The 17226-nt window shown below is 52.6% G+C and overlaps 4 protein-coding genes across 4 annotated transcripts; all 4 read left to right on the top strand.

Moving 5' to 3' along the window:
- Nucleotides 1-435: 435 nt before the first annotated feature.
- On the top strand, nt 436-8221 carry N7455_006671 (uncharacterized protein; the record flags this gene model as incomplete). The annotated part of the gene is made up of 3 exons (XM_040958324.2): nt 436-1166; nt 1223-1647; nt 1707-8221. The coding sequence occupies 3 exons, from the start codon at nt 436-438 to the stop codon at nt 8219-8221; spliced, it is 7671 nt and encodes a 2556-aa protein (XP_040811234.2).
- Nucleotides 8222-8530: 309 nt separating this feature from the next.
- On the top strand, nt 8531-9943 carry N7455_006670 (Tvp18 family protein). The gene is made up of 4 exons (XM_040958275.2): nt 8531-8826; nt 8888-8903; nt 9088-9183; nt 9236-9943. Exons 1-4 carry the CDS (start codon nt 8790-8792, stop codon nt 9534-9536), a joined length of 450 nt encoding a protein of 149 aa, XP_040811159.2. The 5' UTR covers nt 8531-8789; the 3' UTR covers nt 9537-9943.
- Nucleotides 9944-11655: 1712 nt separating this feature from the next.
- Nucleotides 11656-14607, top strand: N7455_006669 (Aim21 family protein; the record flags this gene model as incomplete). Its single annotated transcript, XM_040958365.2, has 2 exons — nt 11656-12589; nt 12641-14607. The coding sequence occupies 2 exons, from the start codon at nt 11656-11658 to the stop codon at nt 14605-14607; spliced, it is 2901 nt and encodes a 966-aa protein (XP_040811267.2).
- A 984-nt stretch (nt 14608-15591) lies between these two features.
- Nucleotides 15592-17079, top strand: N7455_006668 (RING finger domain protein; the record flags this gene model as incomplete). The annotated part of the gene is made up of 1 exon (XM_040958296.2): nt 15592-17079. One exon carries the CDS (start codon nt 15592-15594, stop codon nt 17077-17079), a length of 1488 nt encoding a protein of 495 aa, XP_040811224.2.
- Nucleotides 17080-17226: the final 147 nt, after the last annotated feature.

The raw sequence follows: 17226 nt of genomic DNA, 5'->3' as shown, positions 1-17226 counted from the left end.
TCCGTACCCTTGACAGCCTAAGTGAGCTGCATGTTTCCCCTTTTGGAGATTTCCGATTTGAGCAGTAAATATGGGTTGGAAAGGTTGACCATGACAGCTACAGCAGACAAGCCATTCCTCTGCATCTAGGATGCAATGTCGTGCTTCGGTGTCAAAGTCTCGAGAAGGCAGAGAGACTTGCTTTGTGCTGATAATCGAGCGGGTCTATTGTCATGTAACACGAGGCTGGTGGTGGTCATCCACTCTCAATATGCATACATATGTGTATCTGCCCGTACATTTATATATGAACTACACGGTCACGGTTCAGTGGACTTAACACAGTGTGAGCCTCAACACTACTTGCTCTAATTTTTGGACTGATCGTGGCTCGTCTTTATCTCCATTGTTATTCATATCCTTTCTCCAATCCACAACTTGGGATATTTGACCAAGATGCCACTCCTCGACACTACAAACGTGGCCAACCCAGCCAACGGAACTGATGGCACACTGGGTCAGAACGACACCACATACGGCAATGGACATACCAATGGTCACAGCAACGGAACTAATGACAAAAACGGTGCAAATGGTGAACACACCAACGGGCATGATATAATTGAGCAAGTCAACGGCCACAGCAATGGTACAAACGGGAGTAGTGGTAGTAAGGCCACAAAGCCGAGCTTCGAGCCTGTCGCCATTTGTGGCATGGCGTGCCGACTCCCTGGGGGCATCCGATCCCCTAAGAACCTATGGAAGTTTCTAGTCGAAGGCCGAGACGGGCGCGGCCTAGTGCCAAAGACGCGGTTCAACATGGACGCCTACTACTCAGCGACCAAGAAGCCGGCCACGAGCATCACCAAGCACGGCTATTTCCTCGACGAGTCGGTAGATTTAGGCGCTCTCGACACGTCCTTCTTCTCTATGACCAAGACTGAGGTCGAATGGTTGGATCCGCAGCAAAGAATCATGCTGGAAGTGGCACGCGAGTCAGTTGACGATGCTGGCGAGTCCAACACCAACGGATCCAACGTCGGCGTCTACGTCGGGTCGTTTGGCCAGGACTGGTATGACATCTTGGCCCGCGAGGCCCTGCAGCAAAACTCATATACCATTGTGGCGTCACACGACTTCATGCTGGCGGAGCGCATATCGCACGAGATGGATCTTAAGGGACCGAGGTACTCATTCTGCTGGCAGATAAGATACCAAGAATACTAACCTTTTTGTCTACCAGCATAACGGTCCGCACAGCCTGCTCGTCGTCTCTCGTCGGGCTCAACGAGGCCTGCATGGCCATTGCCAAAGGCGACTGCGAGTCTGCCATTGTGGGCGGCACGTCGCTGATCCTCGCCCCGGACGTATTTACCCGGCTATCGTACCAGGGTGTACTCAGCCCCGACGGATCTTGCAAGACCTTTTCCGCCGACGCAAATGGTTATGCCCGCGGTGAGGCCGTTGTCTCGCTGTACGTCAAGTCGCTGAGCGCGGCCATCCGCGACGGCAATCCAATCCGCGCAGTGGTCTCGGGTAGCGCGGCCAACTTTGACGGCAAGACCAACCCGTTGACGACTCCGAGCGCCAGCGCGCAGGAGGCGCTGATTCGCAAGGCGTACGAGCATGCCGGCATTCAAGATGTTGGGAAGACCGGATTGTTTGAGTGTAAGTCGCACGATAGCTCGCTAATCTTAGCTCGCCGCACTTTGCTAACTTTGTTACAGGTCACGGCACTGGAACTGTCGCTGGTGATCCGATAGAGGCAGAGGCCATCGCGTCCGTCTTTGGCGAAAGTGGTATCTACGTTGGTGCCATCAAGCCCAACCTCGGTCATTCAGAAGGCGCCTCGGGCCTCACGGCTGTTCTTAAGGCTACGTTAGCCCTCGAGCATCGCACCATCCCGCCCAATATCAAGTTTGCTCCACTCAACCCTCGCATCCCGTTTGCGGAGGCCAATCTGCAGATCCCACAGGAGCCTACATCATGGCCTGCAGACCGCGATGAACGTGTGAGCATTAACGCCTTTGGAGTAGGAGGGTCTAATGCCCACGTCATTATCGAATCGGCGGCAGGCTATCTGGCTTCGCATCCTGGTCCTAACGCCAATGCTAACCTCAATGCAAGCATTGCCCAGAAAACAGGCATCGCCAGGAATGAGCCGCAGCTGCTCCTGTTCTCTGCTAAGACAGCCCAGTCTCTTAACGATACTGTGTCCAATTACCGGGAATTACTGACTGAAGATGCGTCCTTGAACCTGGTCGACGTTGCGCACACGCTCGCCAGCAGACGGGAGCACTTTAGCCGCCGCACATTTGCCATTGCTACCAACGACAGGTTCGAAGTGGCTGCTGCGGCAACTTCCAAGGATGGTCCGGCTGTTTCGCCCTCGCTCATCATGGTCTTTACCGGCCAAGGAGCTGCCTGGCCGCAAGTCGGGCGTGATCTTTTACGCTCTAACGCCGCCTTTTCGCGTACAATCGATTCTCTTGGCAATCATCTTGAGAGTCTTGGGGCAAACTGGTCGCCAAGAGAGGAGTTGCTCAAGCCTGCCAGGACCAGCCGCATCTTTGGCGCCGAGTTCTCGCAGCCGCTCTGCACGGCGGTGCAACTTGCCCTGGTAGACGCGCTGGCCGCTGTTGGGATCAAGCCGGATGCTGTCGTTGGCCACTCAAGCGGCGAAATTGCCGCCGCCTACGCTGCGGGCGCTCTCACTACAGATGAGGCCATCGCCGTGGCGTATCGTCGAGGAGCTGTCACCAAGCCCAAGGAGGAGGTCAAAACGCAGCAGGGAGGCATGGCTGCTGTGGGACTCGGCTGGGATCAAATCAAGGAGTTCCTGGTCCCTGGGATCGTCACGGCATGCGACAACTCGCCTAACAGTGTTACCATCTCGGGTGATGCCGACAAGCTCGATACGGTCGTGGCTGCTGTCAAACAGGCGCACCCCGACGTCCCTACAACCACCCTCAAAGTCGGGCAAGCATACCACTCGCACCACATGCTCGCCTTTGGAGACGCGTATCACCAGTCCATGATTGACTCGGGCGTTGTAGGCCGAGCACCCACCGTTCCCTTCTTCTCCAGTGTCACCGGTGGGCGTCTAAGCAACACCAAGCTCAACCCACTCGGCCCCCACTACTGGCAGGCCAACTTGGAGCGCCCTGTTCTGTTCAAAGCAGCGGTTACCAGCATCCTCAACTCTGACGGCATGGACAATGCCATTTTCCTGGAGCTCGGTCCACACTCTGCCCTCGCTGGCCCTTTGCGCCAGATCCTAACGCACGAATCGAGCAGCGCCTCTTACATCCCGTCTCTTATCCGTCGTCAGAACAGTACTCAAAATCTGCTTCAAGCCATCGGAAAGCTTTACAGCCTTCACATACCTATCGACTTGCAGTCCATAGTATCCGGCGGCTCTGCCATCGCTGATCTCCCGGCCTACCCGTGGGATCACTCCCGAAGACACATGTTTGAGTCACGCGTAGCCAAGGAGTGGCTCAACAAGAAATACCCCGACCACACGCTTCTGGGTGCCCGTGTTCCCGAGAGCACCGACCTCGAGCCGGCGTGGCGTAATCTGTTGCAGGTCGACACGGCGCCTTGGATCGTCGACCACAAGCTCGGCGACGACATCGTTTTCCCCTTGGCTGGATATGTGGCCATCGCCGCCGAAGCAGGGCGCCAAGTGTCCGGTATTGACGAGGGTGTCAGCTTCCGCAACATTGCTGTCAGCGCTGCCTTGGTCTTGAGCGAGGAGGCGCCTACGGAAATTATCACCACTTTGCGCCGCAAGCGCTTGACAGACAGTCAGACCAGCGAGTGGTGGGAGTTTAGCATCGCGTCTCACAATGGCCATGTGTGGACTAAGCACGCATCGGGCGAAGTTAAGGGAGAAAGATTGGACAAGCAGCAACAAAAGCAGCAGTCGGAACAAGAGGAAGAGCTGCCGCGAAAGGTGGACAGAGCCAAGTGGTACGACGCTACCTCAAAGCAAGGCATTACCTACGGGCCCACGTTTGCGGGCTTGGAGAATATCAGGTCGTCCACAGCCTGGCCAAACAAGAGCACAGCCACGATGAAGAACAACCACTGGGGCGACGAGACACAACACCATCTCCACCCCATAGTTCTTGACACCTACTATCAACTGATGAGCTGCGCTCTGCACGATGGCCTTGACCGCGAGTTCCGCCGAACTCTAGCTGCCCGAATCGACTCTATGACCATGTTCCGATGCAACGAAGACAACTTGGATATTTCTGTCCGATCCGAGCCCACCAATGAGGGCTACATCGCCTATGGCACAGTTTCTGCAGGCTCCAAGGTTGTTTTGCAGGTTGACGGCTCCCACTCTACGCTCTTTGAAGAGGCTGAATCAGAAGATGACAGCAGCAGCGGCATACCTATGACAGCTCGGGCGGAGTGGGTACCTCACTTAGACTTTATGGATCATGGTAGCCTGATAGGACATTATAAAGACCAAGACTCTGTCATGGATTTGGTTGACCAATTGGTGCGGCTGGCTATTGGCCAAGCTAACGCGATAGCGGAGACGACTGCAACAGAACCACCTGTTCCTCACTTGATTAAATACAAAGATTGGCTCAAGGGCCAGGCATCGTCTACAGTCGCAACGACCAAATCCATCGACGAGCTTGTCGGGGATCTTGGCGGCACCTTTGCCGAACATGTCGCTACAGCAATCGCCGCTGTGACTAACAATATACAAGAGCTGCTCCAGGGCGACAAGACAGCATTGGATGTTCTCAACACTACGAACAGCAGCTTTGAGAGCTTCATGACCTTCTTCCGGCAGCAGGTAGACTACAGCGAGTATCTTCACCACGCCAGCCACACAAAGCCCAACTCCCGTGTTCTCGAGGTTGGCGCAGGCCTGGGAGAAAAGACGACACATATGATAAATCACCTCTCCCGCGCCGACGGCACTCCTCTCTACTCACGTTATGTCGCCACAGAGGCCTCCTCGGGGCTAGTCAACACAGCTAAGGAACGCCTTAAGGGTATCCGCAATTTTGAATTTACCACGCTAGACATTACCCAGAATTTGGAGGACCAAGGCTTTGAGCAAGGTCCATTTGATATTATTATTGCTGCAAATGTGGTTAACGCTACAGGAAGCCAGCTCCAAGATACCCTACGCAACTTGCGTCAACTGCTTGCCCCCCATGGAAAGCTCCTCCTCGAGGAACCAGACACTGGACTCACTTGGGCCAAATTTGTGTTAGGCACGTTGCCTCGCTGGTGGTCCAACGCCGCGCATGATCTCGACCGCGTGAATGAGCCATTCCTTGACCCGGAAAGATGGCAAGATGAGCTAGCGGCAGCTGGATTCGCCGTCGCGAATTATGTCCAGCCACGATCGGGTGCACAGCGCTGGACGACCAGTAGTGTCGTGGTGGCGACGCCTGAGCACCTTTCGGCGCCGTCCAATAAGCGCATTACTCTGCTTACACTCGAAGGCAACGCAGAAGCGGAAACTAGGCCAATTGTAGAGGAGCTCGAGGCGCGAGGCTACGAAATAGACTGTGTTTCGCTGGGTCAGACACAGCTTCCTGCCAACCAAGACGTTCTGGCCTTGCTAGAAGAGGAGCAGCCGTTCTTTGAGCAGCTCAACGCCGAAAGGCTGTCGCAGTTAAAGATTTTGCTTTCCAATCTCGCGAGCGCCGGTGCCGGCCTTCTCTGGGCTACGCGTTTATCTACAGTGGGCGCTGGCGACCCGCGCTACGCTCAAGTGACTGGGCTTATTCGCACCCTGCGATCCGAGCTGGCCTTGGATCTCGGCACCGTTCAATCGCACAAGATTACAAACACCGCGGAAGCCGGTGCCCTGGTTAACATCCTCGACAGGTTTCTAGCCAGGAAAGAGGAGGAGGGAAGCGGTAGCGAAAGCGAGGCCGCTGTGCCGGGCCCCGATTTGGAATACGCCATACACAACGGCCAAACCTTGGTCAACCGCATCTTCCCCTTCTCTCTCGCACAAGAGCTAGTTATTTCACAGGAGGCATCCGCCGAAGCTGTCGTCACGCAAACCATCCCAGGCCGTCTAAACACCATCACCTGGTCGAATTTGTCCTCCACAGCGCCTGTGGGAGACGAAATTGAAGTGGAAGTGTATGCCAGCGGCGTCAACTTCCGAGATGTGCTAGTGGGCATGCAAATCATTCCCGGTCGCCATGATCCCAAATTTGGCTATGAGACGACAGGTGTTGTGCACCGCGTCGGACCAAACGTAACCAAGTTAGCCGTCGGGGACCGCGTCGTCGGCGTGGGTGAGCAGACATTCACCACGCTGGTTACCAGCCGCGAAGTGTACTACGAGAAGCTTCCCGATCATATCAGCTTTGTCGAGGCTGCTAGTATCCCTACTATCTTCCTCACTGTCGTCTATGGCTTACGGGACCTGGGACGCCTCGAAAAAGGGCAGTCGATCCTTATCCACAGCGGCGCAGGTGGCGTCGGCCTTGCCGCGATCCAGGTTGCCCAGATGCTAGGCGCTGAGATTTACACAACCGTGGGCAGCGAAAGCAAGGTTGACTACTTGATTGAGACGTTTGGCCTTGCCCGGAACTGTATCTTCAACTCACGAAACGACTCCTTTGTGCAAGACCTGCTGCGCGAGACCCAAGGGAAGGGCGTCGATGTCGCCCTCAACTCGCTCTCTGGCGAGCTCCTTCACGCCACATGGAAGTGCGTGGCTAAATGGGGCACCATGGTCGAGATCGGTAAGCGTGATCTCATTGGCAACGCGCAGCTCGACATGGCGCCCTTCCTGGGTAGCCGCAACTACTGCTGCATCGACATTGATCAGATGCGCGCCGAGCGCCCAGACATGATCAGCCGCCTGCTACGGTCTGTTATGGAGTACTTTTCCAATGGACTTCTTAAGCCTATCCGGACAGACCGTGTCTTTGATGGGTCGCACGTCTTGGATGCCTTGCGGTACATGCAGCAGGGCAAGCATATGGGCAAGATTGTGCTGGAGATTCGCCAAGAATCTTCCCGCAAGCTGCTGGTCGATAGCATCGATAATGCAAAGACATCAGGCGTGGCGCTGGATGGACAAGCGTCGTATCTTCTAGTCGGCGGTCTGGGTGGCCTCGGCCGCTCCATGTCCGTTTGGATGGTCCAGCGAGGTGCCAGGCATCTCACCTTCCTATCCCGCAGCGCTGGTAGCGGAGAACATGACGTCGACTTTGTTCGTGAGATGGAGAGCATGGGATGCACAGTCCAGCTCGTCAAGGGAGATGTTACCAATCCCGAAGATGTCGCTCGGGCCATCAACGGAGTGCCGGCACCTCTCAAAGGCATTGTGCAAATGTCGATGGTCCTGCGGGACCAGATGTTTGACGGTATGAACATTCAAGACTGGAATGCCGTAACCCAGCCTAAGGTCCAAGGCACTTGGAACCTACACAAAGCCGCCCTGGCTGGCAACGTTGATCTCGATTTCTTCCTGCTTTTCAGCTCCTTATCCGGCATTGTTGGACAGGTTGGCCAGGCCAACTACGCCAGCGCAAACACCTTCCTCGACGCGTTTGTGCAGTATCGTGCCGGCTTGAACCTGCCCTGTACGGCCATCGACCTCGGCGCCATGAAGGGTATCGGCTACTTGTCCCAGAACAGCAACAGCCATCTCCTCAAGAAAATGCAAGGCACAGGCTGGAACGTGGTGCACGAGACGGACCTTCTTGCTGCTTTAGATTTGGCCATGATGTCTGTAGCAACACGCGTCCAGCGCGGCAACAATACTGCCAGCTCCATTGCCGACGCTTTCCTTCTAGGCCTCGTTCCAACTGCCCCCTCGAATCGGCCTTCAAGCAGCTCTCGCCTCAACAAAGACGTCCGCATGGCTGTTTACCACAATCTCGGCAGCTCTGGCATCGAGGCCAAGTCTGGCTCCGCTCCCGATGGCCTTCGCGCCTTCATTGCATCTGTCAAGCATGACCCGGGTGTTCTGCAGTCTCTTGATGCCGTGAAGACGATCGCAGTTGAAATTGCCAAGAAGCTCTTTGCTCTTCTTCTGGTGGATGATGAGGTCGACATCTCCAAGAGTACCGCAGATATGGGACTCGACTCACTCGTAGCGGTCGAGCTGCGAGCTTGGTGGAAGCTCAACTTGGGCTTTGACATCTCGACGCTCGACATGTTGAGTTTAGGGACCCCTGAGGCTCTCGGAGAGCGTGCTGTTGATGGTTTAAGGAAATTATACGATCCGTAGAGTGTGTTTTGGTTATTTTATGGTATTTTTGTTTTCGTTTTCTCTTTTTTTTTTTTTGCTTTCATTTGGTTTGATATATATATAAATATACATATACCCATTCTTTTATTATTTATATAGGGATCATAGTTTAGTTGATTGCTCTAGCAGGTTATTTCATTCCAAAAATAGACCGTGAATCTGTTAAGTATCGGAATAAGTGGAAATATCAGCTTAACTACATCTATTGGGGCCTTGACCATTGGCGTCTGCCTGGTGATTAGGTGAACTTGGACTTGGCTTGAAAACCAACCTGATGATCTTATCAAAAGCAACATTGGAACCTTTGGAACACGGCACAAGTAAATCGTTATATCCTCATATCCTTAGACATTTCATTCACGAAGCTTCCAACCTTGGAAGGTTGTTCACATCGTTGATGCCCATTTTGTTTGTTTCGATCCTTTGACCGCCCTGGATAATCAGCCGCGTGTACACTTTGCCGCTCTGACACCTCTGATCATCCGCGAATCCCCCATCTTTGATCTTCAGCTCTTATTTCCCCCCAGTTTATTTTTGCTAGCCCACTATGTCGCTGGCCGAGGAGCTCCGATCGCGAAATTTCAGTGAGTACCTGGATCCTGTGGCGCCAAATCTCAATCTGCTAACCTTGCTGTCCCTTTCTAGGCATCTATGGACAATGGTTAGTCTATCACGTTACCTTCCAACTTCCTGTGCTCTTTGCGAGTTTGAATACTGTCGCGGGAGAGCATTGTGCACTTTGCTTGAATGGCTGAATGGCTTGTGCTACCTTGTGTGGTGGCCTTTCAATCACTCTCCGAAAATCAGTCCCGTATATAACGCGATCGGTCTAACGAAACATACAGGACGGGTGTACTATGTATTATCCTTTGCCTTGCGCTAGGAATTGCGAACATCTTTTCGTTCAATGTGGTTCTGATTATCATCAGTGTCATCAGCATGTGAGTCGCATTGATTTCCTACGAATTCATTGCGAAGCCTAACCCGTTTTAGTGCCTCGGCATTCGTAATCCTCTTCATTGAAGTACCCTTCCTCCTCCGAATCTGTCCCACATCCCCGACATTCGATGCCTTTATCCGCCGCTTTACAACCAACTGGATGCGCGCCCTCATTTACGCCGTCCTTGGTGGTGTCCAACTTATCAGTCTTGCCGAACGTGCTTCTAGCTTGATTGCTGGTGCCGTCTTCCTCTTCATCGCGGCTGTGTTTTATGCGCTCGCGGGCTTGAGGAAGCAAGAATTTGTTGGTAGCAAGACGCTGGGTGGCCAGGGAGTTGCGCAGATGATCGTCTGATCGCATAACATTCACGCCGAGCCGTTCGAGCCTTTTTTTTTCTATCCCAGCCGGACCCATTTGGGGATTAATACTGGTGATTGGAGGGCTGTGCGACACGATGAGATGCTCAATACAGATGGCGCAGAGAGAAAAATGCCATTTGGGCAGCATGCATTGGATGCGCTATGAAATAGTTTTGTGTTTTTATTGTCCTGTACTTGTATGTCTTGGTTTGGTTCAGGATGATCCTGCTGGGCATGTCTGTTTTCACAGTCGATGAGCGTTTCTACAGCAGATATATCCGTGGGTTCCTCCCTTTTTGTGGACTGTGTCCGCCAGAATAGGTGTTCTGATTACTATCCTAGCAGGTGTATTCGTTGGCCAAGCTTAATTTATCCAGAATATCAGACTACATCCGTATAAACTCAGCTCTGTGTTATATACCTGGAGAAGCAGACGCTCTTCGGATCCCCCTGGAGTTTAGAACCCCTCCCCCCTTTCTGCAGATATTGAGTCCGATACCTGGGTACCCAAGGTAATAATGCCCAAGCCCATTAGGTAGTATCTCACCATGTGGGCAATACCTAGCCCCAGGCTAATACATATATAGTTGGGAGTGCATCTATACCTGCTTGACCCTGAAAGAGTCCCACGAATAGGACCAGGTAGGAATGGCTTTAGATTACGATGTATTTACTAAAACTAGTCTTGAATGTCAGCCATAGGCCGATCCGAGACCACGTAAGTTATACATCGTATGTATATGCACGCTCTGCGTCGTAGATTTGGTAATTCGGATGTTGACAACCTTGGAACCTGTCCAACAGGGCTCGGCAGACGTATGTAATTCGTCCAGGTTGCCCTGCACGGGACAAGCCGTCATTCTGGCTTGAATTATTATAGATATAGACCTCTGAGCCCAGGAACGTGGCACAAATGATGGTATGGACCTTGCAATATTGGTCACAGGTCATGTTACCCCGCAAAATCTTTTTTAGCCCTGGTGATCAATATGTGGCGGGTATTCTCGCTGTTTCGGTTGAGAGTGGATCTCAACGTTGAACGGATAAGTGTGTTGTAGTGAGTCGAACGGATGACAAGGTTAAAAGAAAGAGATACCCAGAGAGTGAGCTTTCTCAGGGTAGTATACACATATATACTAAGAATGTCCTGTTATATTAGAGTGAGAGTGTGAACGTGTGAAAGTGTACGATGTTAAGAGCTACGTCGTAAGAGCTGTATACATAGATAGCGATGATGCAATGCGGAGAACCTTGACCCTTCACCGCCTCGGTCTGACCAACCAATCCAATCGCAAGGAAATCATCTTATCAAAAGTAAATGCCCTCGAGGTCAAAGAACACTCCTGATATCAACTTGGAAGTTCTAGACTTCTCTGTATAATATAATACAAATTATACTGACTTTGGGAGGAACTCGATATTTTTAGATATCTTGTACAATACATATATATACCTTTGTTACTTGGATGAGATGATCTGGCCAACTGTACAACGTACTGAATGCTATAGAAACGAGGCATTATTTCAAACCCAATCTTGATCATTAATATGAGCCATTTGCAGGAATAAAAGAGAAAAAAAAATGCCTCAACATTCAGATCGAAAATCAAGGCCCTATGCTGATCTCATAGGCGGGGCGTTGAATGTAACAGATCGTCGTAGTTGGCTCTCCTATCTGGCCTGTAATGATACAGTATTAGTACGTTACGCCCATTATCTGTTGCGGTCAGAGCACGTCAGGCGTGGCAGAAAGAGCATACATCATCTCTCTTTCCCATAAACTTAGTTTCGGAATTGCTTTAATTATCTGCTTTGCAGTTCTTGACTGTTTTGATTGCACGCTTTGACTGTCGTTCCAATTGGATTGAAACTGGTTCTCACCATATCCGGGTAAGCAAATCATTCTGTATGCTCTTATCAGTTGCATGGGCTGGCCCCGTCTGCTCCTGAAAGTCTTGCATCAATTTGATGCATATCCATAGTAGTTGCGCCAATCCCTGCAAGTCGATTGGGGCCGTGTACCCATTGGCTTTTAGCCCGCACAGAGCCAAGCATATTCGTGGGGTATCCGGTTGGGCTGCTGCTGACCTGTTAACAGCTCCCAGAACTTCATCATGTCAACCCAAGCTGCTCCGGCCATCCCTCCTCGACCGGCTCGATCTCCCAAACCGCCGTCGTCGTCGTCGTCCTCGTTAGAAATGCCCAAAATACCGCCGCGCCCGGGCAACCGCCGCAATGATCGTTCCGTTTCGCCCTTGCGTGATAGCTATGCACCTTCGCCGTTCAATGAATGGACCGGTCCTAGCATGGGCCGTACCATTTCAAATGATCTGCCTCCACGTCCCCCAAGCGTCACGATACCGTCTCTCGGCGAGGAGGGTATTGAATATGCGGATCTCGACCCAGGAAACGTGTCGGATAACCACCACCAGACACCTGCGGAGACTCGCAATGTTAGCAGTGATCTTAAGATCCATGCACCGAGACCTTCGTTGCCGATATCAAGTGCTGAAGCAAAGGTCCAGGCTGTCACCCGCACTGATTCCCGACAGGCTGCTGCGGCAGGACTAGGCCGTGGCGTTTCGCCTGCTCGCGAGGAACGAGAACGCTCAAGTCGTTCACTACATTCCCGAACGAGTGGCTCACGCGCCGAATCCTCCACTGCATCCAATGAGCGCCGAAACTCTGCTCATGTTGGAGAGGAGCAGGGGTTCCGCGTGCCCATGTATCCCCATGCCGGTGACGTTCAGGCACCATCCCCCAGCCCGTACCTTGAACAAGGCTCGCAGCGGTCGAGCCGTAACCACAACCGCACTCGTAGTGCTCGGGACTCTTCCCTGCCCCCTGGTAGTTACGGTTTGCACGGACATGGCGTTCAGCATCCCGATAAGTTTGAGAAGGCTTGGTATGAAAAGCATCCCGATGAATTCGTGAAGGAAGAAGGACAATATGGCCCTGGTGTCGGTACTCCGCGTCCTGATTGGGCAATGAGTAGCGACGATCTGAACAAGATTGTTCGAAGCTCAGCCCAGACCGGTTCCGGCCTTGGTAAGTATTTTGAAGTCATTGTGTTGTCGGCTGAACGCTAATTGTAGCCAGGTACTTCCCCAAGCGTTGTGGGCACCCCTGAAGAAGAAGTCGGGTATATTGCGTCCGACGAGTACATACATCAAATTGCTTCTCCCCCTCCTGACGCTCGATTCGAAAGCCAGCCGAGTGTTGAGTCGCCACTTCGACAGATGAGTTTCCCTTCAGAAGCCACGCAGAAGCAAAGCGCCGCAAGCCAGTTGCGTCAACGTAGATCGAGTTCGCATGGGCATCATGATGGTGGCGTAATCCATGTGGATGATCCGATGCATCCTTTGCACCACCCGGACGGGTTTGCCCCAACCCCCGCGCTGGAAGAGGATGAGCCGACATATGAGAATGCCGTGGAGGAGGAAGAGCCAATTTTGGCTGCCGATGAAGTGCGCCCTGAGTCGGCGTACTTACATCCCGCCGTCTCGCCGACATTTGATCGTCGGGCAAGCTACGAGGATGATGGCCGCAGTCGAACCCCCAGTGTCACGCACAGTCGTTCCAACAGTCGATCAGCAAGCGCTCAAGGCCAATTCCCGGTGCTGACCCGCTATGACTCGCGTGAGGATACGCATACACCTCTTGAAGACGTGGAGGAGTATGAGCCGTTGTTCCCTGAAGAGGATGCTAAGAAAGAGAAAGCCGTGTCAGCTGCGGATCGTTTCAAGAAAAGGCCCGACACACTCAAGCATAGATTCCCTAGCCAGGATATCTGGGAGGATACCCCGAACAGTCTGCAGCTCCATGCCACCGTCACCACTCCAGATCTGCCTAAGCGAGACTCTTCCGAAATCTTCGAGACACCCGAGCAAGAGGCCACACGCAGGATGCAGAACACCAAAGTCGATTCTCATCAAGTGGCCGCCCACATCCTGGAAGGTGAGAGCGCCAAGGACAAGGTCCCCGCGCGACCAGAAACTTTGAAACAGCGTTTCCCCAGTAGAGATATTTGGGAAGATGCCCCCGATAGTCACCAGCTGGTGACCAGAATTGAGCCCGCAAAAGAAGAATTGAAAAGTCCGGAAGTGCCTTCCAGGCCTGGAATTCCCCCGCGCCCACAAAGACAGCCTCAGTCTATCTCACCGACCGAGAAGCGCAAGCCAACAATCCCAGAGAGACCCAAGCCCCAGGTTCCTACCCGTCCCGCTAAGTCCGGTTCCCAGGCCACAGCAGGCACTACTGAAGCCCCGAGAGAGGCTCCTGCAGTCAAGGCCAAGCCCGCAATCCCTGTTCGTCCGGGTGGAAGCAAGATCGCAGCCATGAAGGCGGGCTTCCTCACCGATCTGAATTCACGTCTCCAGCTTGGTCCACAACAGCCCAAACCTCAAGAAAAGGAGCCCGAGGCGCCAGTTGAGAAGCAGCCTCTGAGTGATGCTCGCAAGGGAAGAGCCCGCGGCCCAGCACGACGCAAGCCAGCCGTCGAAAAAACCACTTCCAGACTCCCCACTATCCCAGAGATTAAGATCACGGAATCTTTGAATATTTGGCAAGTCGGCCAGGATGGGAGCCTGGTTATTGGGGCAGGCAACGACGAGAAGAAGCCTTCCGCTACAGTGAAAGAACCCTCTGTGCCTGCCGAAAACCCAATGGCCCCTCCACTCGCCAAAAACACCGCCGGCGAATCTGTAGACCCAACCCCCGAATCTCCCGTTGTGGATGATGTGACATTGCCCGGACCCACGACAGCGGATGTGCAACCTGTACAGACCCCAGCAGAGATCAAGGAACCGGCTAAGTCATCTCTAGTTGCAACCAAGTCAGCGGACAATGAGGAGGAGAAAAACGACGTGGACGTGACAAAGTCCTCTGAATCTGCGCCTGAACCTGCGCCTGAACCTGCGTCTGAACCTGCGTCTGAACCTGCACCTGTTGACGCGGCAATGGCTGAATCTGTCTCGACTCCAGTTAAACTGGATGATGCCCTGGAAGGCATGGCTGCGTCAGCTGACGGCAAGAAGGAGTCTGATGGTAGCATTCACCCTGAATAGTAGTTGGGTGTGTGGATTGGTTACCCCTCGCTTTCATGATGTCGCCTATGTCCCACTGCTTACCAGATCGCCAGATCACACCATAGGTATTCCTTTCTGCGTTTATAATGGCTGATTTATTACTTGATTCCGATATCTTCTTTGTCTTTCTATGTAGACAACTGTAATATTCCGTAGTTAAACAAATTGATATATCATCAACATCACCGACCTACTACTATATACATGGCTTGGCATGAAGGGGACAATATAACAAATACATGTGTATTAAAACTGCAGCATGCCTTCGGAGTCCAACTCGGCGCCCAGCAAGGTAGAACTCCCCTTCTGCAAATTTGACCAACCAAAAAACACCACTAGCACGGCCTCAAAACACCAGACAACTACAAAGACACAAAGCTAGCAGGGGGCTGTCATAGCATTGGAAGGGAGAGAGATAAGAGGACCAAGAGCAATGATTGAGCTGCTCTTATACTATCCAGTTGTCTTCCTATCTATAACTACATGGGCCGAGATCAAATAAAAGCCTGATATCTCAGGCATGACTGCATAAAGGGCAGACAATCCACAATAGTATATCTTACCTCAGATGAAATAGAATGTGAAACAGATCCGGAAGCAATTCACATCCAAACATTGTAGATGTCTGACGATCATTTACCATCTCCGGGTTGAGCTCAGATTGAGCTCGATGGCCAATGTGACGTGATTGCCCCACGTGACCGCGTTTGACAGCCGCGGCTTACAGCCGAACTTAAAGAGACTCCAACCTCCACTTAGCGGAATGGAGCTGCTCTCTTCTTGTGCTCTTGGGGAAAATTCGAGACATTTGTTTGCTTCGTCAGCTTTTATATGGTTCATCTCTCTATTCAGAAGATGCTGAACCCCATCCTTTGTCTCTTATCGAGCTCGATTTAGATCATTATCGCACTATCTCTCTACATTTCTCATCCGCCCTGACTTGCATACCTTGTCTCCACTACGATGGCGTCCGTCCCGGGATATTCTGCAGCAGGCAGAACCAGATCGCTAGATGACACCACATCCGCCAATTCTGATGAAAACACCATCTCCCAAGAGAGCGTCTCACCTCAGGATGAGCCGATGGAGGACACCGAAACCGTTTTCTTGAATAAGAGCGTATCAACCCCGAGCCACGTATCGGACATTTCCAGCAAATCACTCAGTCCATCATCAAAACCCTCCCATATCTCGGATGAAGACGAGCCGCGCAAATGCTGGATTTGCTATACAGATGAAACGGAGGACTCGCCACTGAATCTGGAATGGCGGTCGCCTTGCCCTTGTGCCTTAACAGCCCACGAGGCATGTCTGCTTGACTGGCTTGCCGACATGGAAAATCCCCGGTCGCGCAAAAGCAACGGTGGTGGCGTAACAATGAAGTGCCCTCAGTGCAAGACGGAAATCGTGGTCACTCGCCCGCGGAGCTATGTGGTCGATGTACTTCGACTAGTTGAGCGCGTAGCAGGCCGATTAGTTCTTCCCGGCATGATGTTCACAGTGGCCGGCACTGTATGGGCCGGGTGCTGCGCGCATGGAGTTTACTCAATGTACCTCGTCTTCGGAACCGAGGAGGCCAAACAGATCATGGAGGAGACTATGGAGGGCCCATGGAATCCCGGGATGAACATCGGGTTGCCGCTTATCCCACTTGTTTTAATATTCTCACGCACTCGGTATGCCGAAGGCCTTCTTCCCGCCATTCCGGTTCTTTTCTTCGCTGCACATAACCCGGGGCAGGAACCCGACTTCGACTTGTGGCCACCAACACCCGCTATGACGTTTGCCGCGCTGCCATACGTCAAAAGCTTTTACGGGGCGCTTTACGAACGGTTATTCGGTGGTCTGGAACGGAAGTGGATTGCCGAGGTACAACCCCGCGCTGCGGAAGAAATATTGGATGATGCGCAACAGCAAGATCAGGCAGAAGGTCTCAACCGGTTCGGTGATAATGGAAACGGACAGATATTGATGGAAATCGACCTTGAGCTGCAAATGGGAATGGGCGATGGAGACGAGCCGGATCTTGAGGCCCTTCCCGTCGGACAGGACGAAGATGCCGATGGCGGCCCTAACGGAGTCCAAGATGCTGGGCAAAACAACAACCCACTAGGACTTGGACGGCGACAGAACGAAATCATTGCCGATACCAGCAATCTCGCTGATGTCGTACTCGGAGCACTCGTCTTCCCAGCAGTCTCAGCGTCGATGGGTGGCCTGTTGAAGTATCTTCTACCTAAGTCATGGACATGCTCAGTCATGGACCGGGGCCGCCTAGGACTACTTCAGACCCGCTGGGGCCGCAGTGTTGTTGGTGGATGTATGTTTGTTCTTTTGAAGGATGCGCTGGTTCTTTATTGCCGGTGGAAGCTAGCCCAAACACACCGCCGCCGCAAGGTCTTGAACTACGATCGATCTAAGAAACACCATGCCGCAAAGCGGTCCACTTGATAGTTTTGAACGGACCATTTGTTGTCTCAATCGACTTGGGCCACTACTTTCCTCTGCTTATGCGCGTTGACTGCATTCTATGGCGTTTATGGCATTCTCTTTCACGGCTTTGGTGGGACATTTCACATATTATGCCTTTGATGATTC

Source organism: Penicillium solitum (assembly GCF_028829755.1).
Source record: "Penicillium solitum strain IBT 25940 chromosome Unknown utg000004l_segment0_segment0, whole genome shotgun sequence".
Taxonomy (NCBI): Eukaryota; Fungi; Ascomycota; class Eurotiomycetes; order Eurotiales; family Aspergillaceae; genus Penicillium; species Penicillium solitum.
This window is presented reverse-complemented; position numbering and strand designations above follow the sequence as displayed.

What these genes read in the sequence shown, in the direction of transcription:
- N7455_006670 (XM_040958275.2), top strand. Translation starts at nt 8,790, where the DNA reads ATGTCGCTGGCCGAGGAGCTCCGATCGCGAAATTTCA. An exon ending in ATCATCAGTGTCATCAGCAT is followed by an intron (nt 9,184 to 9,235) that starts GTGAGTCGCATT and finishes AACCCGTTTTAG; the next exon opens with TGCCTCGGCATTCGTAATCC.